We start from the raw sequence: 26,132 nt of genomic DNA, 5'->3' as shown, positions 1-26,132 counted from the left end.
AAATTGTTTGAATTGCGAGAAAGTTTTACAATCCACTTTAAAACACTTGAAAATTCGGAAAATCAAATCCAATAAAACAACACGCCCAAATGGCAGCAAATAAAAATGCTGAATTGTGCAATTCAGTCTACTTGTCTTTTGCTTTCCGACACCAAAAAATTTATAAAACATTTTGCTGACTTTTAGAAGTTGTACTGGTTTAAAGTTATTTATTCATTTTAATAAATCTAAAACAAGCTACATATTTTGATAACAAGTTTTTTAACGGTAAAAGTTTGAAATAACTTTATACAAAAGCTTGTATTTCATACTTGAAAACCAACTTGTGTTATTCTCACACAGTTGGTTTGAAAATTTCCTACCAGCAACGGAAATAAATAAATTGAATTTGCAGAATTAAGTAAACTTTACCCTACCTTTTTGATTCTTTATAGTGTACAACCAATTTGTTGTAATTTTTTAAAACTAGCTTTAACTTTCGCAAATATGTTTTTAATATAGAAAAAAAAATAATGGCTTATTTAAAAAAAGTTATAATATGAAATATTTTTAAAACTTACATTTAAATATTTAAAGTTTATTCGTTTGCTAGATTTTGTTATTTATCAAAAATAATTAAGCAGTTTGATCAAAAGGCAGACAATTTTTTTATTATAAGCTTATTTAATTATAAAGTTATTTAAAAAGTATTGTAATAACTGTATCAAAAATAGATTTTAAATTTATTGTTTTTAAATCATCGCAAAAAAGTTCAAAATTTTGATCGCACAAAACTTCTCGCTCAATAAACAGCCACTCCCTCTCACTTGGTAGCGCCAAACACAAATATGACGTCACAAAGGGTGTGGTGAGGCGTGGGCGTCACTTCTCTCGCTTTCTTCTCTTCTCTTCTCTCTTCTCTCATTATTCATCGAGCCGCCACCAAATCGGTTTATTGCGTTTCGATGATGCTGTTTACAAATAAAAAATGCAAGTTTCAGTTTTTGTTTGATGTAGCTTTGTTTTTGTTTGTTTAGTGTTGTTTGTAAAAGAATATTTTTTAATTTATGATTTCATATTTTCATTGAAAAATCGACGGGTCTAATACATTTAAGAAGTACTTACATTATTAAATATTTTAGTTAAAGTTTTGCAAGTAAGTTTAATTTAGGTATATTTTCAGATTTAAGTTTACAGTCCTAGTTTTAACAACCAAAAGTAAAAGTTAAGCTACTAAAGTTAACCTGTTCAGCAGTTTTTAACATTACAAAGTGCTGTAAATTGTTTTGTATGGTAAATTTAGTAATAAATCAATTTATCTTGTGTGCAAATAATTGTTGTGGGAAAATTTACCGTCGTTGGCCGTGAGTTCATGAAAATTATTCAAAAAAACAGACATACACTCAAATTTTCAGAAGCTAAAGAGGTACTTGTAATTGTTTTCTTGATTTCCTTTTGTTTTAAAAAGCTTCAACTTGAAGGTCAACAGTTTACCAGTTTAATCTACAACTTGCTTACAAAATTAGTTTGAAGTTATAAGAAATGGTAATTTATATTAGAAAGAAGATACGTGTCTTATTTACGCCTACCTTTGTTGATAGGCAAAAAAAAACTTTTTTTACAGCTGCTTGTTTTGTTTTCAACATAATTTGTGCTGCTTTTTGTCTTTGTTTATGTTAAGATTTATTGTTAGAAAAATCTATAATTACTTAAATGTTATTATTTAGCAAATTTTATATAGATAAAATAATTAGAGTATAAGAAAAAACAAATTAGATTAATTTAGACAAATTAGCTTAGTATTAGCTTAGTGCTTTATGTTATTAGCTTTTCTATCCAGCTTTATAAATATATATTTTAATATTAGTGATACTTAATTGACACAAAAGCTCAAATATACATTTATCAAAATTTTGTTAGTTAATTAAGTTTTTTTGTCTATATTGTGTTTGTTTTTAGGATCTATTTATTATTAAATAGAAGAGCTGGTTAAATTTTTTAGCAAAAATTATTTTAAATTATAACTTATATACTCTTTTAGATTCTATTAATGTAAAAAAAGCTAGTAAAATGTCATTGGTCAGAAAACCTGACGGAAACGGAAAATTCCCTAAACCGAAAAAACGGACTTTGAGCGACGCGATATCGAGGTTGCGGGAGAAAAGCGACAAAAAGTTCCCCGAACTATTACGCCATAGCAGTGACGTCACGGAAAGGATGAGGTGGTACCTGGTGAGCGGGGAGGGGAGGGTTGTCATGACGACCGATGCGGAAGTTGTCAAGAAGGTTTGTGACGTCGTAATAAACATTTTTAGAACTGAAAAGCATAAAGTTCCCCATAACTTTTTTAAAGGGTTTTTTGTACACATTGCTCTAAATTTTTAGTATTTTTCTTAAACAAAAATACGTACAGCTTGAAATAACTTATTCATAACATTGGACAAGTGTTTTTTAATAACTAAATTTCATGTCAAATTAAGCAACTTTAAATATCATTCGTTGTATTATATATCCGTTAATGATTATTTTAAAAGCTACAAGTTTAAATTGAAAGAAAATTATTAATAGCTTCTATGTTTGCTATTAAACATTTACTAATTTAAACTGCTAAAACTCTTTATTTAGAAACAGTCGAGTGCTTATAATCCCAAAAATACTGTTATTTGTTTAAAAACATAATTACACACACAATTTACTAAAATATTTTTGATAAACGAGTTTTACTGGTTATCAACTCAATCAGTAATTACCTGTGACATGTGAATTTACTAAACTAGAATTTAATGTCACAGGTACTTACAAAATATAACAAAATAGCTGGCAGTTTGATTATTTTGTTTGTTTAAACTGTTTTTATTTGCACGGCTTAACAAAACATTTGTTTGTTTATACACGGCGGACATATTATACAACTACTGTTGTTTTTACAGTTTGATAAAAAAACTAAAACAAAAACAGTTCATTTTAGTGTAAATTTGTGATTGATATATGGTCATGAATAAAATAAATGAAATTACTAAAGCCTGTAAAAACTCAGTTTTATAATTAATGTTGTTAGAATTTTAAATTGGAGTTAGAGAAAACGTAAATGCCATAACTGACTACTTAAAGATTAAACCACTGCTAACAGTAATTAAGTAGTTGTAACAAAGCAAGATAAGTTATAAACTTGAAAACTTACTCGAATTAAAATTTTTCAAATTTACAAACTTAACAAGAAGTTTAATTTTATATAAAAATTTTTGAAAGTACATGAACCACATAAAAATTAAAACTTGAAAAAATCTACCATAAATACTTTAAAGTTTTTATTGGTGTAATAAACATATAAAATACAAATAAACTTCTGTGTAAAAATAAAAAACATACTAAAACAAATTTTGAAGTTGTTTAAACACAAGTTTATTAAAAAAGGGTTTTATTTTAGAAAATAGTAATTTCAAAGAAAATTGTTTTAAAAGTAAATCTTTGACTGAAAAATTGTATTTAAGATAAAGTTTAGTTGAATAAAACTTTTTTTTTGCTGAAAAGCACAATACACGTCACTTCCTTTACTTAAATTTCTGCCTGCTTGAAATTGATACGTAGCTTTTTTGTGGCTAAAATTAAATGAAGATTCAGCTCTGTTAAAAAAAAGTTCAACAAATTGAAATGTACACTAGCAAATAGTAAAAAAATATTGACAAGTTTTATCTTGTGCGAGTAAACTTTATTCACTAGCATTTAGTTTAGAAACAAATAAAAAATTTTAAAGTAACTTTAAATTTCATAAAAGCATGACATAAAATGTTTTAATTTTTTATTTAACCTTATATTTAAATTTTAGATGATGAGTTTTTTGTTCGAAAAAAAAATCTAAAACTGCCAAATTACATGAAAATAGTGGTTGTAGCAAAAAATAAGCTTTTATTATTTTATGATGTTACTTACGAGATTTGTGCATAAAAGTCAGACTTTTAAGCAGAACTTCAAACCTATCGACTACTGTTACTTTCTGGGAAACTCTTCAATTCTAGGAAAATTCAAGTGCTCAAACTGGCAGCAACGGTAGTTGAAAAGCAAAATTGACGTCATAATTGACGGCGGATCGAGTTGAATGGCTGTTATGTTTCATAACAAATGACTCAGTTTTTGTGACGGAAATCAGTCTAAACTTTTGCGCTTTAAGGCTGCTTAAAAGTTACTTGTGTATGTTACAAGTCATTTGTTACTCGTTGATTTTATTATTTTAGTCATTTAGGAAGTAAACACACCTATCGTATTTGTTAATAAAATACAACAACTGATGTTAATTATTTCAAACAAACAAAACGTCAGGCATAAAACATTTGCTTGTCAAATAAAAACATCACGAGGAAACCTAAGTTTAAACAGTATAAATCATTTCATAACTTTTCCCTTAACAAACTCCTTTATTGCTTACAATTAATCTATACAAAACAACTATGATCGAGTATAAATTATCTATGTTTAATTATTAACTCAATTTTGTAGCAACGAGTACAAAAGTACCACAGTGTCTAGTTCTTTTAAACAGCTGTCAAATAATTTATTAACTGTTGTTTCAAAATTTTAAACTTGGACACAAAAACTACAAATAAACAACTTTCAACGTATTTTTTTCAGCACTATCTTACTTAGCAGGAGGCGCTTGTTTGAAAAAACACAGAGAATTCTATGTATTTATTCCGTTACAGTTCAAACACAACTTCGCAAACAATAAAAATAGCTGACACTCCCAGCTTTTTGTATATCTAATGACATTGCGGCTATTAGAAACAAAGTGAAACGTACAAGTGTGTACTTTTAACTGAAGCTCAAAGTTGAAAAGTTGAAGAGCTTAATTGGGAAGGTCGCCATACATCCACTTGGAAAGTTTTTTTAGAAAGGCGTGTTACAGTCGTCGTTTTTAACAAAAAAAGCTGTTTTAACTGTTCGTGACGTCACTGATAAAATGTGGACCTTGTTCAGTTAATAATTGATCAAAATGTTTAAATTTTGAAATTAGATAAAGTGACTTAAATATCAAAACAGATTAAATGACTTGTGTCTCTGTAAAAAAACATCTTTTTAACAACTCTTAATCCAGTTTTATAACAACCTTATATATTTACCTAAAAACGATAACTTACAAAATACTTAAATGACCGTTTACGTAATAATTACACCTTGTTGTTATGCACTTTATAAAGAACCAAGTAGATGAATTGATTTTACGTCATGTATTGGTCAAAAGAAGTATAGAATTTCAAGTCTTAATAGATTAATTAAGTAAAAGTTACTAAAAATCTTGTTTAAAAAGAGGTTTTTTTAAGTTTGAAAAAAAAACTCCAATCGCTTTGAAGGTTGTTAGAAGAATCATTGTTAGCAAATGTTTTAACTAAATTGTGAGATTTTTATTTAAAGTTCGGTGTATTGCTTTAGCTAAAGATAGACTAAAATAGCAGATGCAAAATTATAGAATGCAGACGAAAAACTGCAAAATTAAATGAGACGTTATGGTTATTCGTATATAAAAACCTTGTATGTTTTTGATAATTAAAATATATATAGAGCTAAAACCTAGTAACAGTTTTTTTGTTATTTCAAAATGCATTAACAAGCCATATCATTTTTGTAAAATCATCACAAAACATAATTTTTGTAGTTTAAATTGATCAGTTAATGATTGATTTTTGTTTGCGTATTTCAAGGTGAAGGTTACAATGATATTGTGACGGCATAAAAACACACCCATCGTACAAAATTCCAAGCATGTGTTTTCGCTCTCCCCTTAAACAAACATTATGATGTCATAATGTGGATATCATTGTAAAATTTAAGAGCGGAAAGATTAAGTTAGAGAGTTCACGTTGAATATAATGATAAAACCATTGTAAATCAATATTTACTAAATTTACAAAAAACTTGTATTTTCCTTAATTTCTTTTTTTCTTAAATTGTTTAAATTGTTAACTTTTGTTCGTCGAAAATATTTCTTTAATTTATTATTAAGTTTGTTTTGTCTGGTTATAGCATATAATTAGAAATCATTGAACCAGTTTACTTAAAAAAAAACCTTCTTAGCTGAAGTATAACGAGAAAGACGTTGTTGTTATTAAAAATCTTCTCAGTATAACTGTTTATGTTTGCATGGAAATTATTAGTATAAAAGAATTCATTGTTTACTACATAGTTAAAAATAAATTACAATTTTTTTCTTAAACCGAAATATTAGAAGAATCAAACGTTATCGGTCGTGAAATAAGTTGTGACTTTGATAAACATTAATAATAATAAATAATAATTATATAACTTAAATGTAATGTAGAAAAGTGAATTTTGTAACATGCAAAATATAATAACCTAAAAACTACAAACAAATACTTTATAATTTGTATAAAATACACTTTTGTTAAAAGATAGTTTACCTTTTTTAAGGACAACTTTTTCATTTTGCCTCATCCCATCGCCCCGAGCCAACTTCCCATCACCGACCCCGTCAACGTAACCAGGCAACAGCTGCATGACGACCACCAACCACCCCACCACCGTGACGTGACAACCACAACCCAACAACCAGGTTGCCATGACGACGACGAAGTCGAAGCTCTGGACCTTTCGCCCACTTCGACTCAGCAGCGACGTCTAGTGTCGGATTTCACCGTCCAAAACATAATTCACTCCCCTCTCACCTCGCTGTTTCGTCGCCATAGCAAACGACATGGTGATGACGTAGTAGGAGGAGGGGGGAAGGGCAGCGCGTTTCGACCCGTCACGAGGAGCAACGCGTTCGATCTCGGAAATCCAGAGGATGTTTGTGACGTCATAAAAAACAAAGGTGGGCGTTTAGCTTAATCTACAATTTATGTAAAACCTATTTTGAGTTTTGTGCTTTTTTATAATTTTTCGATGACTTTTTGTGCATTTTACCATCATTTGAACGTGATTTATTCATATTTTTAAACAAGAAGTATACATTTGATAGTTTGTAAATTTTATTTTGTTAGAATAATTATTAAAAAGACTTTTTTTACGGTGGAATACCATGTGCTTTCAAATATTTAATAAATTCTTAAAAAACTTAAGATATTTTTTAACATTATATTTTTTAAAAAACAAATGTCTGCTCTATGTGATAAGTGTTTCATAATATTTGTAGTTTTTATGCACATACTCATTATTTTTCATAATCATTTTTAAACTCTAACTAGAATTATCTAAAATGCATTTAAAAGCATATTTTTCTTCTGTGTAAGTATTTAATGTTAAGTTTTTATCAAAGTTTACTTGTTTAGTTAAGAACAACGCAAAACGGGTAGGTGTAAAATTTGCAGGAGCAGACAAAATTGCACGAGGGAATTAAAAAATACACAAACATACTTTTGAACGAAGGGTCACTTTTGCACAAAGCCCCTTTTGAACAAAAAATTTTTTGCATGAGCAGACAATTTTGCACGGAGATACTTTTGCACGAAGGGTCATTTTTACACGGATTGAAATTTTTTTGATAATATTTTTTATAAACTTTTTATTAATTTTTTTATTTGTATTATATTTATAAGTTAAATTTATTCTTACTATCACTGCTACTACTATCCCTTAACCTCAATCGGTAACTTATTTTTTCTTATTGTTTATTTATTGAAATTATTTTTCTGTTTTTCTTATTAGTAATTTTTATTAGTTATTTTGGTTATTTATTTTATTTTTACTATCACTCTTACCCCTATACCTTACTTTCGATCGGTAACTTTTTATATTTAAGTTTTTACCAATTACTTTAATTTGCTTATTTTTTTTTCAATTGTAATTTTCATTAGTTTTAATTTTATTCTTAATATCACTGTTACCCCTAACCCTTACCCTCGGTCCGTAACTGTTTATTCTCTTCTTGTTTTTTAAGTTATTTTTTTTTTCTCAGCGTTTAATTTCATAATTTTTTTTAACTCTCGTGCAAAAATGACCCTCCGTGCAAACTTGTCTTCGTACAAATTTGCTCTCTCGTGTAATTTTGACTCGGTCCCTTGCAAAACATAGACAAACAAACTGACTGTTTATTTCTTACTTATTCTTAAAGTCACGGTCCGCTTATATTATTTGTTCTGAAATATTTATTCTTGTTTTTTTACCAGTTCTGAGCCGTCCACAGAAGCTTGCAATCTCATCATACTTCTCCTCGTCAACCGAAAGCAACTCGTCAATTTCCAAAAACCTTTCGTTTCCCGAATCGTCAATTTCAAAAACTCCTTCATTTCCAGATTCTGCTTACGGTGAGCACAACAAATACTTATAAATATAAACATTAACTATTTATATATGATATTAATTACTTGTTTAAAATTATGAGACTTTTATGTACAAAATGTTCTACTACTTTAAGTTTTGGTAGACTATAAACAAAAAATAATGACAAACTTTAAATAGTTTTCACCATAAGTGACTATCATATCATCTTTTCTGAAGTTTTCATTTACGTTCGGTTTCACTAAAACTATAAATTAAGTTAACCTTTTGATACTATAATAACAGATTCTAATAATAAACTTCAACTTTTTACAATACAAGTGTTTACTGTATCCTCTTTCCGTCTTTAAAATATTTAAAAGTTTTATTCATTTTTTCCATTTAAGGAAAAGCTTTGAAAAATAGACAACCTTTTTTGACTGACATATAAAATAACAGTACGGAATAGTTGTTACTGTATCTATTTTATTTTTCAAAATAGTAAACAAAAACCAATATGTGTATTAAAAAACTAACATGTTTTTATGTATAATGTTATACTCGTATAATGTTTACCACAAACACCAAAATCGTGTGTAGTTTAAAAATTTATTTTAAAATACCTTTTTTACAATTGAATAATAGGTTTTCCAAAAATAGTTTCAGTAAAACTTGAAAAGTGTTTGAAAACTTCTTTTATACTGTAAGTAGAATTCATAAACTGTTCAAAATTATACAATATGAACTTCCAAACGCTGAACTAACCTCCTAATGATGAATATATCTAAATAAATCTTAGTCAAGTACAATTCTAGTTTTTAACACATTTTGTAAGACATGTGCACATTTATTGAGTATTTTTAAAACTTATTAAGTAAAAGCTAAAACTAGATTTTTTAAAACTTCTTTAATAAAAAGTAAGAAAACTAAACCACAACAAATAAAAACAATAAAAACGATAGCAATATTTAAACTTTTTTTTCAATCAAGGTTCTTACCCCGCTTATTTTTTGTGCTTTATCTGTTGTGGCTTTGTAATTTTAATTAACAAAAAAGAATCGTTTTTGATTCTACTGAATTCTAATGATATATTTTTACTAAAATTCATTTCCTAATTTTGATTGAGTGATATAATTAAATTAATATTAAATACAACATTATTAAATACAACATAAATTTTAATACAATATACCTTATCTTGGACTACAAAATTTTTAAATGAATTAAAATTCTTGAAAACTATAAAATATTTTCTTATCGTGAAAATATAGAACTGTTATAAATCAAATGTAGTTTTGTATTTTTTTTTTCGTAAACAATAAATATAAACCTAATTTATTGAAATTTAAAATACCCTATTCAACTTTTAAGATACAAATTATCATTCACGTCTCAAAACTAGATTTTTTTCGGGTTCAGCGAAAAATGCAAAAAAATGATGATCAAACTCAGTAAAATACATTTAAAAAGTATAATCTAGGTCAAATTTCAAATAAAAGACAATAAAAACAACAGTAATGTATAAACTTTTTTCAATCAAGGTTCTTCCCCCGACGATTTATCTTCACGCGGCAACAAAATGTTCTCATCTTTCGACTCCCTTCTCAATCAAGGTGAATCCCCTTCAATTCTGTCCACCGGAGGCAGCTTCGAGTCAATTCTGCCCGAAATTGTCGTTCAGGGAAAAAACCTTCAACAGCATTTCAGCCAAGAGTTTAGCGGGTGTGATATTTTTTATTCATTAAACTTGTGTCAAAAATTTTTCTTCGTCAAAAACATTTTAATTAAGTAGATGAAAGTGTTGTTTTGAGAATATATATTTAAGATATAAACATCTATGGGATTTTTTTCCCTTTTTATTTATATTAATTTAAAAAAATTACCCGGTAGAAATAGTTTAATTTATTTTCTTTAATATGCTTAATAAATATCAAACTCATTCTACTTTTAACTTGGTTAAAAACAACGTGCAGAGTTAGTATCTAGCAAAACAAAACTGACCGTTTTTGAAAGAAACTTGGAAATTTTTAGGTGTTTTTTTTTTAACGTGCGTTGAAATGTTATACTAAATTATTTTTTTCGAAGTTGAAAACGTGAGAGCTTCAACTTTTATTTTAAATATTTTTCTACTTTTGAAATTATTCAGCAGTTTTGTCTCAAGTAACCTTTGATACTACTCAATGCCTTTGTAAGAAGCTGTAAAAAATTTATTAACGATTTTCGAAATTAATGCGCACTAGCTGCATAATTATCAACAAAACTGTGTATATAGTATGGTGATTAACCTTTACTGCTGCCAAGTATTGTATAAAAGGTATAACTAAGAATAAGACTTTTTTTTTCTTTTGTATTGATTTAGAAAAATGTTTGAAGGACTTTTAAGAATAACATAGCTAATGCGCTTTTTTTTTTATTAATCTAATTATGCTTTTAAGTAGATCTTTAATATTTTTGTAAAATTTTAAATATATATGGAAGACTAAGCTAGCTACTTATCTATTTATTAAACTTTATAATCCAAATTGATGTTTGTAGTACTACTTTGTTCATAACTTTATTAACGTTTTTGAATGTTTAATAATTTCCAAGATGATCAATTTAGTCAAAAGATCAAAAATGAAAACTTTTAAGATGTTGAAAAAAATTTCAATAAATTATAATCATACTTTTTTTTAATATCTTTTTCATCAACAGATTTCACAATCTCACAACACCAGTTCAGCCTCTGAGTAAGGTAAGGGTATAAAAGTCAAACTTGTAATAAATTGAATGAAGATTTTTAAGGTAAAACATAATAAAAGTAAACAACTTAGCTTTATCAATTTGAACACTGTTTTAAACTCGAATTAAAAAAGTATTATTATACAAAACTGTAAGCGATGTTGTTGATAAAAGTAAAAAAAAACTATATATCTTTATACAGAAATATTTAAATATGATTATTTATACAGAGCTTCGATGAAACCTCGTCACCGTCAAAAACAAACCAAACGTCATCTATGACCTCTCAGCGAAAAAGAAAGGGGAATTCCCAAAGTCAGGAAGTTAAGAAGAGGAGGGTTCACGTTTGCAGTTTCGACGGATGCGGAAAAGCTTACACTAAAAGCAGCCACTTGAAGGCGCACATGAGAACTCACACCGGTAAATTTGTTAAATTGTTTCATAAATTTGTAAACAGTTTAACTTGTTTCAAATCAGAGAACTAATAAACAGTACTTCTGAAACTTATAACAACTTTAAGATACTTTGTGAGGCGTAATGAATCCTAGCGCAGTAGAGATAAATTTCGTCAATAATCAATTTCATTAGTTGTGTTAGTCTTCTTTTAGGTATATAGATATGAGTCTGTAGGGTATGTCAATGATGTATTTTGTAAACTTTGTTATTTTCTGTTAAGTGTTTTCTTTGGCGTAAACAAACAGTCGTTAGACTAATTTTAAATCGAAACCTTCTGTTTTGCGCCTATTAAAAGAGCAAATACACATTTATGACATCATAATTGGTACTAAATTTTGAGTGCGCTTACTATTATAAACATGGCTTTACTAAACTACTTGCGTGCGTTATGCAACATATTGTTTATCCATTTAAAATAGCTAATATCTATCAATTAACAGTAGTAAATTTATTATATATTTATTTTTTTATTTTTTACCTTAAAAATAATGAAAACAATTTAATTCTTATTTTGCTATGTAATTTTATACTAAATATTTGTCTACGATACTAGTTTAAAAGAGTTATTATCGCAAACTTTTTTTTAAGACTTATTTAAGATGTTTAGAATATTCAACTATCAACTGTTTACTTTATAAAACTTAGTTTTTTTAGGGCTAGCTGTTTATTTTAAACTGCAAAACAAAGTTTTGTCAAACCAACATAACACACGTATGTATTGTAAGTGAAAAGGATTAAAGTTTAAGAACCTGATTTTACTAAAACTAAAAGTTAGCACTTTTTATAAATAGATTTTAGTTGTCTTCAAAATAATACTTTCTAACAAGTAAAGTTATCCATAATTTTTGACTATTTTCTTGAAATTTTTTTTGTTAGTTATATTTTGACTTAATATTTAGCTTGTGTTTAACAATGTTTATAAGCAGAGTTTTCGAAGCGAAATGATTATAATGATTTGATAGTTAACAACTTTTACACTTATAAACATGTAAAAAATAAAGATTAAGTTAAAAATTGTTTATTAATGTAACATAATTTTTGAAACTTATAGCTTTTACTACAACGCAATCTATATCACCCTTAGTTGTTGTATTAAAGGCTTAGAATTAGCATATTTGTTTAAAAACAACTAAAACATTATTTGTGATATGAAATATGCTTTAATCCATTGAGTTAAACCGCTTTAAGTTTATGATGAAAAAATTAATCATAATTTTTCTTGTAAGTTAATTAAAACTCTGTTTACTGTAAAGAAGGCTCAATGAAATTAAAAAAAGTTTATCATAAAACAATAACAGTAGTATGTTTTAATCATGTCAAACTTTTGCTTATAATCTGTTGAAAACATTTTCTCAATAACATCTTGGGAGTAAATCCAAGAATATCACGAGTTTTGTTGCATAGTAGTTTTTACTTTAAAGCAGGGGTCGGCAAACTGCGGCCCGCGGGCCAATCTGCGGCCCGCGAGCATGTTATTTTTTTGAATGGAATGCGGCCCGCGAAAGAAATTTTTGTGGCCCGCGAGCATGTAAATGTGGCCCGCTGAGCAAAATTATATTTCTAGTTAAATTTTTTCGGTAATTCGACTTAATTTGATTAGTTTGATTTTAAGTCTCTCTATAACATTTTATAATAATTTCAAGAAATTACTGCTTTAGTTTAAAAATGTGAAAAAGAAACAGCAGTAAGTAAATATCTGAAAAAGAGTGTCAAGAGTGCTTGGATTTAATAAGTTGGTTATATAATACCTATTTTTAAATAAACTAAATGCAAATGTTTTCCATTTTGTACAAAAGTAATGCACAGTAATTAACTAAAGTGTTATTTCTTTACAGCTTAGATACTCTTTTAATATTTTTTATACCTCAGTTTCTTTTATAATTTTTTTATTTGTAAATGTTATATTAATGTTATATTATAACATTTAAAACAACATAGTAATAAAAAATAAGGTTCATTTGATTTTTTTTTTGACACATTTTAATTTTTTATAAGTTTTCTATGCACACCAACGTCAAAAAATGCTCATACTTTAAACCTCTTTTTGTTTAATACTTTAGTTAGATTAAGTTTAGTTTATGCATACTTTTCTAACATTTTTATTTATACATGTCATATCTAAACTTGTACAGACACATTTAAAACAATATATATGACATAAGTTAATATAATTATTGTTAGGTATACATTCTATTTTTCAAACATTGTTTTTTTCAAGCTAAGTTACAAATCAAAGCTAAGTTAACTTTTATGCTTTGCATATCAATACACAAAATTGCTGTTTTTTGGAGCTACCTATTTAATATAAACTAGATATAGGGATTGTAAATTTATAAAGCTTGTACATTGTTAATCAAAATAATTCAAATTCAAGCAAATAAACAACTAAACATTGCCACACATCACTATTTGAAGACTTCAAATCTCAGGCAAACTAAGCCATTTTTTAAGTTTTTGGCTAGAATTGATTTTTGTATACAAAAATATCTGGAATGTTTTTGTTGACTCAGGCTGGCTTTTTTGCTTGAAAGAGTGGCAAATTAAACTTATGATGTATGTTTTGCTTAATCCACAGTGTTAGTTTGAGTTTTAATATATGTTAAATTTTAAGTCTTGCAGCTGATATAATTCAAAATATTATTCATATTATTAAGTACATTAAAGAATGAACAATCAGTGTTGCCAAAAAGTTGAATCCCGGAAAAGCTTTGAATTTGTGAATTTACGGTTAAAAATTCTAGAAAAAAACTTGAATTTGAGAACTTTTGAAAAAACCTGGAGTTTCAAACAATTTTTACATTAAAAGTAATGAAATTTCGATTTGACTCAAACAAATTACCAAATTAATGTTTTTTTTATTAAAAAATATATTATAGTAGCTTAACAGTATTTTTTAATTTTGATAAATGTTATAAAACATTTTTTTAAACTTTAATTAAGCTTTATACCAAAAAAAAAAAAAAAGGAACTGTACTTCCAAAAACTCCGTATTGGTACATTGCACCTTTACTTGAAAAATTTCACCGATTTTTGTGCTTCGCGTTGGAACTAAACCAAGAAATTCTACTAAAATGTCAAAGTTAATAAAAATATCTCTAATAAAAATTCTCAGATGAGCAATAGTTTTTCTATCAGTGCTCTCATGTTAACAGTTTTATTAAAGTCCTAAATGGATTTATGCGAATTTATAACCTTTATGCATTTCCTAAACACGACTTCATGTTGTCATTGAAGAAATAAACAAAAGTTTTTCATTACCGCCAACATCAATTCTTTATAAAAGTTTTCAACTATAAACGATATCACATTTTAGGTAATAAATTTGCTACTTTATTACTTGCCTTAACAATTTTTTCTGACTATTCTGTAGTTACTGAAGAAAATTATGTGCTTAGTCGAAAATTCGAAAATGACTTTGGTGAATTTTTTATTGTTTCTCGCAATAATTCCTAACTAACGCTTTTTTTATTCTTGTAGCTCGTCTTATATTTTACAATTAATATTTTTAAATGCAACATTCTTATTGCAAATAAAGAATTGCTATCATGATAAATAAAAAAAAATTCTATTCTGCTAATGACTCAATAAAATTTTATACTTTTGTTAAACTTGTTTAAGAAACTTAATTGTCCATTCCAGCTGACTTAAATATTTTTGGCATGTAATTTGTTTACTGTTAATAACCTTTGTTATTTCTTTATGTAGTGAACTTAATATTAAACTGGGTTGCTACACAAACAGGCTTTTTTAAAAGCTTGAAAACTCAGGTGTGTGTGAAGCTTTTATTTCAAACACTTTAAAGAAATCTTCCAATTCTTAGAATAGTTTTTATGACTGTTGTGTAGTTTACTAATTGCATTTTTTTCTTGTTTTTTACACTTTGTGTACTTTTTTGATTTCGATGATATTTTAACTAGGTATTTAAGCTTGATTAACAACTATTTATTAGCTTTTTGAAATTTTAATAAATTTAAGCTAGTCTGATGCATCTCAGACATTTTTGCTTTTTAAGTGAAAACCATGTAAAAGTCTAATTACTAATAAAATATTTAATTATTAAAATATTTGAGAATAAATTATGTTAAATAATTGTTTTAGCTTTCTATGATACAAACAGGTATTAATTTTATTATGTTAACTAATTACTAAATTTCTTAATGAGTGTAAATTATTTAACTCGCAAAAACTTTTTTCGAAGTAAATACTCTTAGAAATATGAAAAAGTGTTGATGATATAACAAGTGTATAAAAGTAACCCATAAATTGTCTTTCAAGTTAGGTTTTTATAGAGAGTTAGGTTTAAGTAAGTAAAATTAAAAAAGTATTAAGTTTAACTTATTAAGTGGTTATGAAAGTACATACTTTATTAACAATATTAGTACATATTTATTAAAGTATATTAGTCAATGTGAATCATAATCAATATTAATTTAAATAGGCATTCTATGTATAGCTAAAAGTCATTTTAAATAAAAGGTGAATAAAAGTAAAAATTTTCTATATTGTGACTAAAACTAAAACCATAAGATTATTGATATGTCAGTAAAACTAAAACTGCGGCCCGCGAAGACTTTAGAAACTTGAAATTTGGCCCGCGACCACCAACTGCCTGCCGACCCCTGCTTTAAAGTATGCAATAATTTTGACATTACCTTTTTTATTTTTGAAATGCTTGTTTTTTTTTTATTAAAAAAACTATAATCCTTCTTTGATCAGATTTTGATTAGCAATGCATTTATGAAATATTTTAAAAACATTTATTGCTGAACACAGTTTTTTGTACCAACTTAGTTTACATTAGTCATATAAAGCTAATAAAACAACAAATTATTTCAAAACCCTAGACATTAAATTATACCAAACTGTAGTATAAGAAAGTATTGTTTCAAACAATATGATAAACAAGGGTAATATAGATTGTATTGTAGTAAAAGGGATTAAATGTGTACGCCTTGAGACATTAATAAACAAAATTTTACTTAACATTAATTCTTTTACATTTTTATATGCTAAGAAGCTGTCGACCATCAAATCATTATATTTGTTTTGGTAAGTATATAAAACAGTTTTAATAGTAGAAAGAATTAGCAAAATAAAGCCTTAGTTGAAACAAACTTCAAACAAAATTTTTACGATAACTAGTTCCAAGTTGTAATCTAGTTAAATATATACCTAACACCACTAACCAAAGTAAAAAAATCGAAATTAAAATTTTCAAACTCCACAAGGATATTTGAATCGGTTTCCCGTCTCAACAGTGAAATTGATTATTTCTCATGGCAACTGAAATTTCCATGGCAACAGTTTTGTTTGTTACGTCGCAACAAACGTCTCATTTTCAATTTGTAAGCAAGAGCTAGATGTTTATGTAAAGCAAATTTAATTTTTCTTTCTCGAAGTTTCAAATTTGATAAACAAGACGTAAGCTTGCGCATACCTAAAAACAAAATTATATGAATTTCAAAACGCTTAAAAACGTTAGGTAAATTTTTTGTTACAAACCTTAACTTTTGCCTATATCTATTAAACCAAGTTTAAGAAATATTTAAGTTTTAGACTAATTTCTTTTCTTTATCATATAATGCTACTCATTTATACATAATTAGACGAAACTAGATGTTTCTGTTTTACACTTTAAAATTTTTGTATCAGATGATAGTATTGATATATTTTTGTCATGGAGTATTTTATTAGTTTTTAAAACTAAAAAATATTAAAAGAATTTAATTGAATAAAAATAATGTTTATTAATTTTTTTTAACCTTTAATCTATCTGCTGTACTTATTTGCGTTCAAATTAAACATGTTATTTTATAAATAAACAGCTGTTTTTTTCTAACGCCACAAATAAAAAGCGATTAAAAGGGCGTTGCCATGCAAACTAACCTTTTTTTATATGGGGGCTTATCGGTGTTAGTTACGGGTGTTTTTAAAACGCGAAAGGTGAAAAATTCGCCATGAAAAATTATTATTTCCGTGAAGACTAATTTGGTGACCTTTAAATTGGTTGTTGTGATTCTAAAGAAAAATACTTTGAGACTAAAACGGCTTTTTGAATTTATTTTATAGATGAAAGTTTTACGGTGAATGTTTATGAAAGCCATACAAGTATTTTTTTAAGCGAACCAAGTGTAAGTTTTAGATTTTGTGTTCAAAATATTATTCTTATTCATTTTGAATAATCTTAAATAAAACTAACATTAAAATTAAAATCGTTCTAAAAATTTTTTTTAACAGTCGTTTATTTGGATTTGTTTTTAAATATATGCTAGACATCATTTATTTTTTCATCTCTAGTCACTACTTTCTTTTAATTAAAACTTTTTGCAAGCTCACCATTGTCTCAAAACTCAGCCAAACTCTGATAAGTTTTTGACATAAAAAAAATCATTATAACATTTTGATAAAACTTTCAATCTTTTTAGTTTTATATTGTTTGAAAAAAACAGCTTCATAGCCAAGTTTGTAATAGTACTACAATAACAGCTTTAGCAGTTGTTGATGTTATGTCTAAGTATAACTTTAAACTACTTTGAAATTAGTATAAACGCCACTACAATCATTTATGTCATAATCTACGTTACTATTACGTTAAACAATAACAACTTTAGGTTATCGTTAAGTAAAAAAAATAATATTTTACCTAAACCAGCATTATCATAAAACCATGACTAAGAAATTTAGCAACTTTTCTATGACTTAAAGTGTTTTATCACATAAACCTCTCAAGTTTTTTATTGCAAAGCTAGTAAACTTGTTTTTGCGCCACTATCAGATTATTGTTATTAGAAAAAAGTCATCATATTGTAAAAGAATCAGCATTACAAGTCTTAACTCCTTTATAAACAGTACTAATTTTTGTAAATTATACAAAGAGTTCTGTTATTGATTGACCCTACCTATTTTTTATTAACTTAAAATCGACACAGTTGTTGCTATTATTAACTCGATCACATAGTTCTACTTTTGATCGTATTTGAAACCAATATTATAATTACTTGACAGCTGAACCTGTAATGAAAGTTTGTTAATATGTTAGAATGACTCGTTTTAAAACGTTTTTTTTTAACCAACGCTAGATACAGCTACATGATAATTGGTATTAGTAACCAGTACACATCTAATTACTGCATTACCAATTATCTTTATCAAAAACTAACTGTTTAATCTCCATCAACCTTGTTGTTATCACGTCACAAACGTTGTTATTATGACGTCACAGGTGAGAAACCGTACAAGTGTACGTGGGAAGGATGCACGTGGAAGTTCGCAAGATCTGACGAACTGACGAGACATTACAGGAAACACACCGGATACAAACCTTTCAGGTTGTTTTTTTATACTTTATTATACTTTCAGCTAAATCATTATTTGAAACTAAACAAACTTAACGAATAAAAAGAGGTAATTTTTCATTAACAATCTTGAATATAATGATAGTACCTTTATAACTCTGTATCTATAAAAAATTAAATTATTGGAATAAACGATTGTGACGTCATACGAACCTTTTTTAGGTGTCAAAAGTGCGATAGGCGGTTCAGCAGAAGCGATCACCTCGCCCTCCACATGAAACGTCATCAGCTGAACAATGTGACGTCATAAACCTCGCACTCAACATTAAACTTCATCAGTTTAACAATGTGACGTCATAAACATCGCACTCCACGCGAAACGTCACCAACTGAACAGATGTGAAGTTGTAGAAGTTGATTGATATGATGTCATCAAGTCACTGCTTATGACGGTTTCATCTGGACTCCAAGTCCCTTGAATCTTATATATGTTGAAGAAAAAGCAGTGCATAATTATAACCCGAAATTTGACGTCCTAGAGAGACTTAATTAATGCGTTCGTACTGAAATGTGTCAAACTAAAATACATACATCATAAAGTTATTACGTCACAACTAATTGTTCATGTCTTAGAGACAGGTTCTCGATCAAAACTGATTCTAAATTTGTCTTTTTCTAACATTAATTTTCTTTTCTCTTCAAAAAGGGTTTAGCTTCACCTTAATCAACTTTAAATTGATATGTTAGTTTATTCTTAATGTGTAACGCCTTAACTCAGTTTCAACTGTTTGTCTTGAACCATCTTTCTTAATTTTTAGAAATTGATTGAACAACAATAAAGAAATAAGTTTTAAATATTTCGCTTAAAACGTGTGTATATTTTAAACATTGACGTTTCTGTCGTTATATTTTTGTTGTTACAACATTTAAACGAATACAAACTTTCTTTTAAAAAAAAGTTTTAAAATACTTGATATACAATTCGCAAATGTCTTCAGTGTTTCATTTTAGTCGTTAAATAGTATATACAAGAGTTCAAACTCATTTTTTAAGTTTACATTTTTGATGGCCAAATAATTTTTACTTTGTAAATGTTTTTGTTCATACTAAGTTATTACTACCTAAAACTTACTTTTAACAACAATGAAAGCCGAAAAGAAAAGTTTTACTTTAGCTAGAATTTTTTAGTAGTAGTATTTTGTATTTAAAATCTTTAAATAAAATGAAAAGTTTCAACCACTTAATTATTCATTCTAATATAATTAAAGTAACGTGTTTTAAAGTCAATTTAGAACAAGCAATGATTGTACATTTTTGTTAAACAAAAATTCTAATAATTCAAATTATACGAAAATGACTCAGTAGACAAATATTTATTACACGGCAATATGCTGTGGTTTTCAAACACACGCAATGGTTTAAAAGAACAGAAAATAAAACTCAAACGACTTGTGTGGAAATTTGTTTTTGCAGCTTCAGTCTTTCTAATTTTGAATTTGTGCTGCAACCTTGAACGTATCTGCCTTTGATAAACATTTGCAACTTAAGTAAAATAATTTGCGAAGTTGTTATTTACACACCTCTTAATATATAGTTTGAAAGTATTTCGAAGCTTGATAAAATCTAAACAAATGTTATATAATTTTTTAGTAGTGTGTTTTGATTGGTTATTGTTAATAATATTTTTTTAGCTTGTTTTATATATTTCTACAAAAGTTTTACACTATTTGATATATTACAAAATTCAATTAAAAAAATAGTTTTAAAACATGTTTAATAGTATGTAATTGTTAACCAAAATGTTGTTATAAAACTTAGAGAAGCTTAAAAGTTCTGTATTTCCATTTGTTTGTTTAACTAATGAGTTTTTATAGGAAAAAGTAACGTTCGTGATTGTATAAAAACAAAATACTACTTAAAACTCGTGCATTTAATGAAAGATATTTTTTACACTTTTTTTTTAATTAAACCAAACTTTGATTTTTTTAAATTTACGTTTTTTGATATTTTTTTTTTGTTTTATACTTTTTTACTGCCGCTTATGTGTACTATTTTGTTTGCTGTTAATTAATAAAAAGAGGAAGAAATGTAGTTGTATTTTTAGCTTTTAGTTTATTATTGTATACTATAAAAATCTATGTTTATTACAAAACTTAAAAAAAAATTATTGAAAGTTTGGTGTGAATACAATCATTAGATTATTAGATATCCGCAGATTATTTAACAAAATGTAGATAAAAATTTAGGAACCCTTTTAAACAGACCATTTCTAAACTTCAATAAAAAACTTGTTAGTTTAGTCATGTAAGATATAAAGTATCAGCATATCACAAGTCAAAGCAAGAACTAAAAATTGACTTAAAAAAAAGTATTAGAGATCAAAACTAAAATTTATACACAACTTAGAGAATAAAATAAAAAGTTTAATGTGATGACGCCCACACGCCTCTCCACACCTTTTATGACGTAATATTGTCGGTTCTCAAGCGCCGTAGTTTAAGAGAGTGGCGAAATGTTTTAATGGAAACTTTAATAAGTTTAAAATGGTACAATTTTTACAAGTTTTTTTGATGTAGTCTAATATATACATAGAAAAATAAAAAAATAAAATATAGTACAAGTCTACTTTAGATTGAAGATGACTAAAAAGAATAATATTTTGTTGTACAAACTAAAGTTTATTTTTGTTTTTTTTTTGATAAGATCATTTTCAAACTCATTTGGTATTTCAAGTATAAATTTGATTTATTTCAAAAAGGTATTTTTTAATTTAGAATTTTCAGTAATCACCAAAAGTATTTCGGGAAGCTAATACTATAATATTGAGTAATTGATTTAGTTTTATACAAATTGTTTACGAAAATTAAGCTGGTTGAAATTTAGAGATTAGCTGACTAAAAAATGCATTTCAGCATATTTTTTGCCTAAAATGGGTGTGTTTTACAAAATTGAATATTTCCAATTATTCACAATTAAAATAATATATGCTTTTATGCAACACTATACAATAACCTTTTAGTAACACAAATTCAAAAGCATAAATTTAATAAAGTATTCAAATATCTTAAAATTAGACTTAAAGTAAAAGTATAAAATTTAAACTTGAAGTATTTTTTGATCTAATTCGGTGTAAACTTATTTGAAAAAAAAAGTTAAGTTTAAAAAAAAACCTTGTACAAAACAAAACCTGCAAACTTATTATATTTCTTTCAATTTTTAGTTCTACTTATCAAGTACTATAAAATAAAACATTTCAAAGTGGTTTTGCTTCATGGTCTTTTTCCTAGTGAAGTACAATTTTTACATTAAATTCAAATAGGCATTCTCCTCTTTCTACCAAATGCAACTACTTCCATGTAAATCATGATTGAGTAAACTGAATGAAGCTTCCTTAAAACGTCATCTCAAACGTTCCTATTATCAAGTACTATAACTTTTTTATGTAGTTTAGCTGAGTTTAAACTATTTATACATGTAAATAGACACAAATATAAAATAAAAATTGTCAAGCTTTATACAACTTTGTTTTACAGTTTATATACAAAGTAATAATCACAATGAAAATTTGTAATTTTAAATTATTAAATAAACAAGCAATAAATTCATTAAAATTAAAAAAAGCTTTTAGTCATAGTTTTTAATTTATTGGAGCCAAGATCCGTTGTGTTTAGTTTTAATTTCCATGCTTTTAGAGTGGAAATAAATGCTCTCTAGTCAATTCAAACTAGTAGGCGTTTTCCAATTTCTACCAATTACAACATTGTATATGTAAACTATGCTGAAGTAAACCGTAAAATCTTCCCTTAAAAACATGTGCTTATTGAATATAAGGCTGAAATACTATGGCTTAAAATAGTTGTATTCGGACAATATACAGGCACCTATAATTATATCAAACAAACTAAAATGTTTTTTTTTTTTTCAAATTTACTATCCCGGTTTTTATCCAAATTAATACAACAAAACCAAAGTTTATATGTTGCATTTAAAATTTTTAAGTAAAATTCTAACTTAAGTTTTAGAAATCAAATTAAAAACAAAAGCATTTTTATGATTTTTTTTTATTTGAGCTAAGGTTTGTCGCATTAGCCTAAAAAACAACTCAAATACTAGTATTATAATAACAAAGTCATATAAATTTAGTTATAAGTTTAGTGGCAATTATAAATAAATACTTCCTACATCACCATTTAATTAAACTTTTCTAGAAAATTTACTCGCATAAACTTACAGCTGCACGTGCTAATTGTCTGCCGATGGCTTTTAATCATTTTGATTGAAGTCAGAAAAGTTACTACACACTTAAAAGTTCGACTGAAAATTAGTAGCATGAAATACCATGAGCTTATAGTTATGTTTCACAGTTTAAATTTTCAATTTTTTACACAATTAATTAAATATTTCTATTAGTTATTGATTTTATCAAAGGCAATAATTTTGAAAAAATCTATATTGAAAACAACTTTTTTATTTTTTTTTAATGTTTACTCATAAAAATTTATTTCCTAATACTTTTATTTTTGGAAATAAAGTTCAAGTTTGTCAATAACATTTTGTTGCGATAATAAAGTGATTTAGTAAGTTAAATTATCTAAATCAGTTTTAGAAATGCATATTTAAAATATTATTTATGAATAAAACCTAATTTTATCTATTTGTTTTAGCTTTCCTAAAAGTGATAACTAAATGTTTTTATAATGAAAAGAAGAGCTGAATTTTAAAAAGAAGTTTTAAATTTATAATGACAATACACAAATTTAATAAATTCATTAGTCGAAAAAATGTTTTCGATGTTATTTTAAAAAGTTATTATTTTATCAGACTGTTAAAAATAGTATTAAAAGCGACTAATATTGGAATTTTTCGTATCTTCAAAGAGAATAAGTGACACTTTCATGGTATGTAAATAATTGGTGTAATTTGATTTGACACATATTAAAGGTTGAAATTTTACACTATTCTATGTACACAAAAATAAACTGAGTTTAAATAAATACTTAAAATGCCATAAATTGTACTATGATTATTAGTCGTAGTACTTTTAACAGGTACTATTTTGATATATTAACTATATTCTTAAGATTATTTATATGATTGACATAAACTCTGATCCAAAAATATCTAATTTCATTAATCTTAAACTTCAAACACCTATTTCAAAGTACCTGTGGAAAGGCGAGACTTGAATAAGAGTTTAAGGTGTATCTAGGATAGGTTGTCATTTATTTTAACTCATTTAAATAATTCTTGATTTTTAAAGCTTGTGTGTTTGTTACCTTTCGTCACTAAAACAAAATAAAGTTGTAAAAAAAAATAACAAAATTGATAGTTTTTAGAAAAATACATAACTACTCTTGACATGTAAATTACGCTATTTAATATTTCTAAAAATTTTAAAGCTAAAAAAGCTTTTGAAAATGATATTACTAATCCTGATAAAAAAAGGACAAAAACGAAAAAAAAATGAGTCAGTTATTTTTAAATTGTAAAACAGTTATGCTTCAGATTTTTATTGTCTTTGTAAATAGTTTAGAATTCTATTTATAGAATATAATATTGCAGGTTAGCGTTTATATCTCAGTTATAAATAAGTAAGTTTTCAAGGTATAAAAATGTATTAACATAAATTATTTAAAGGTTTACACAAAATAAAAGGTTAAGTTATAGTAACAAAATTTTTTTTTATTGATAAGAAATTGTTGTTATATAATATACATAAAAACAGCAAATATAATTTAGAAGTTTATGTTATTACATTTAATAAAAAAGAAACTTATAGTTACATATGTACAAAACTCGACCATAAATCTCTGATTTTCTTATTTTAAATCACTTAACACTTATTATATTAAAAAGTTTCTGCTGATTGTGATAAAAGCCGATACTTTGTTTAACATTTTTACTTCTCACCATTAATAAAAAAATGTTATGCTCGATTTAATTAAAAAGGAACAAGCAGGTTTTACTAAATTAGTTGGAACCTTTTAAAATTATTTTAAAACTTTTTAGGTAGATTAAAGTAACTGAAACTAATTAATACAAATGTATTGATTTTCTTTTGGAACCCTTTATGTTTTAGATTTTTTTTAGATTCTGATTTTTCAGTACTTCAAAAAATAAATATTTTAGATATACTCCCATCTAGCAAAAATACTATACTAAATATTAAAAACATTGTAAGAGAACTTTCAGCTTAAAAACAAAAAGAATATAATGCTTTAAGTTTAAAAAGAAAAGTTAAAAACTGCACATTTATAAAGAAGCTTTATTTTTTTTAAGTTTTTTTTTATTATGCTCTTCAAATATGTTTTAATCTCACCTTATAGTTTAAAATCCTACGTAGTAAAATGCAATTGTTATGGTCACACTCCTACAATATGATGTAATAGCTAGACTTCGACCACATTTACATTTCAACTGAATAAAACAGTTGAACCAGGCGATCATTCAAATTGTTACGAAAGAGTACACTAACTGCAAACATTTAAGTGAAACAAAAAAAGTCATGACATAAAAATAAAATTGCCTGAATAAAAATATATGCTTCAAAAATTTCTGTTTGAACATGTTTTTGTTTGATATACTAAATAAATGTCATTTAATACCTTAAAGAATAAAAGTTTATTCTAAATAATAAGTAAACATAATATAAAGTTCTTTAATTTTGAGTTAAAAGCTTTTGACCAATTAATATAAACGATGACCTTTATTTTTTTTATGATATAATTTTGAAACTTTAAATACTTATAAAAAATTTAAGTCCTTGTTTGTTTAAAACAGTAACAAAACGTGAGCTTTTACCAATAGTTTAAACTGTAAATATATTGCTATAAAAGTACATTTTTAACAGTTTCTATTTTTAAGTAATATCTTTGAAGCATTGATATCTTTAAATCTTTTTACTAAGAAACGTGGATACTTGCTCACCTAAACTGTACAAACACGAAAAATACTCTTAAGTTATTTACAGAAAAACATTTACAAGTTATTAGTACTGTGAAATAAAATATTAGAACTAATAAATGGCTGTAAGAACAACTGTATACTTTTATTTAAAAAAATAATTATATTATAAAGTAAACACCTCAATTATTTATTTTATTTTTTATTTTCAATGTCTGAACATGTTTTTGTGCTAACTTCAAAGAACACTATAGGGAAACTCAAGAGATCCAAAGAGTATTACTAGCACAACAAGTTGAAATAAGTTTAAGAATAACTCGTTCAACGAGATAATAGCAGCATTACTCATCATAGAACTTCTAGCAACCTCGCCCATAATACGACACAACTACAAAGAGACAGTTTAGTCATTGGAAATACCGTTTTAGATGCTTTCCCATTGTAGTTGATACATTAGGTTTTTGCAGTTAAAAACTAAAATCAGTACACAGTCTGTTTTAAATACTAAGATATTGTTAAATAAAATAAAAATTTAAAAGTATGAATCAATTTCTGAACAAATTCAGATTAGCA

The 26,132-nt window shown here is 26.3% G+C and overlaps 1 protein-coding gene across 1 annotated transcript; it reads left to right on the top strand.

The window, feature by feature from the left end:
• Positions 1 to 2,026: 2,026 nt before the first annotated feature.
• LOC145842078 (uncharacterized) lies at positions 2,027 to 20,615 on the top strand. Its single transcript, XM_082949453.1, has 8 exons — positions 2,027 to 2,265; positions 6,400 to 6,799; positions 8,094 to 8,231; positions 9,726 to 9,906; positions 10,879 to 10,918; positions 11,136 to 11,325; positions 18,584 to 18,689; positions 18,879 to 20,615. The coding sequence occupies exons 1-8, from the start codon at positions 2,050 to 2,052 to the stop codon at positions 18,964 to 18,966; spliced, it is 1,359 nt and encodes a 452-aa protein (XP_082805579.1). The 5' UTR covers positions 2,027 to 2,049; the 3' UTR covers positions 18,967 to 20,615.
• The last annotated feature ends 5,517 nt before the right edge of the window (positions 20,616 to 26,132 follow it).

The sequence above is a fragment of the Thalia democratica genome, chromosome 8 (assembly GCF_965202585.1).
Source record: "Thalia democratica chromosome 8, ktThaDemo2.hap1.1, whole genome shotgun sequence".
Taxonomy (NCBI): domain Eukaryota; kingdom Metazoa; phylum Chordata; class Thaliacea; order Salpida; family Salpidae; genus Thalia; species Thalia democratica.
This window is presented reverse-complemented; position numbering and strand designations above follow the sequence as displayed.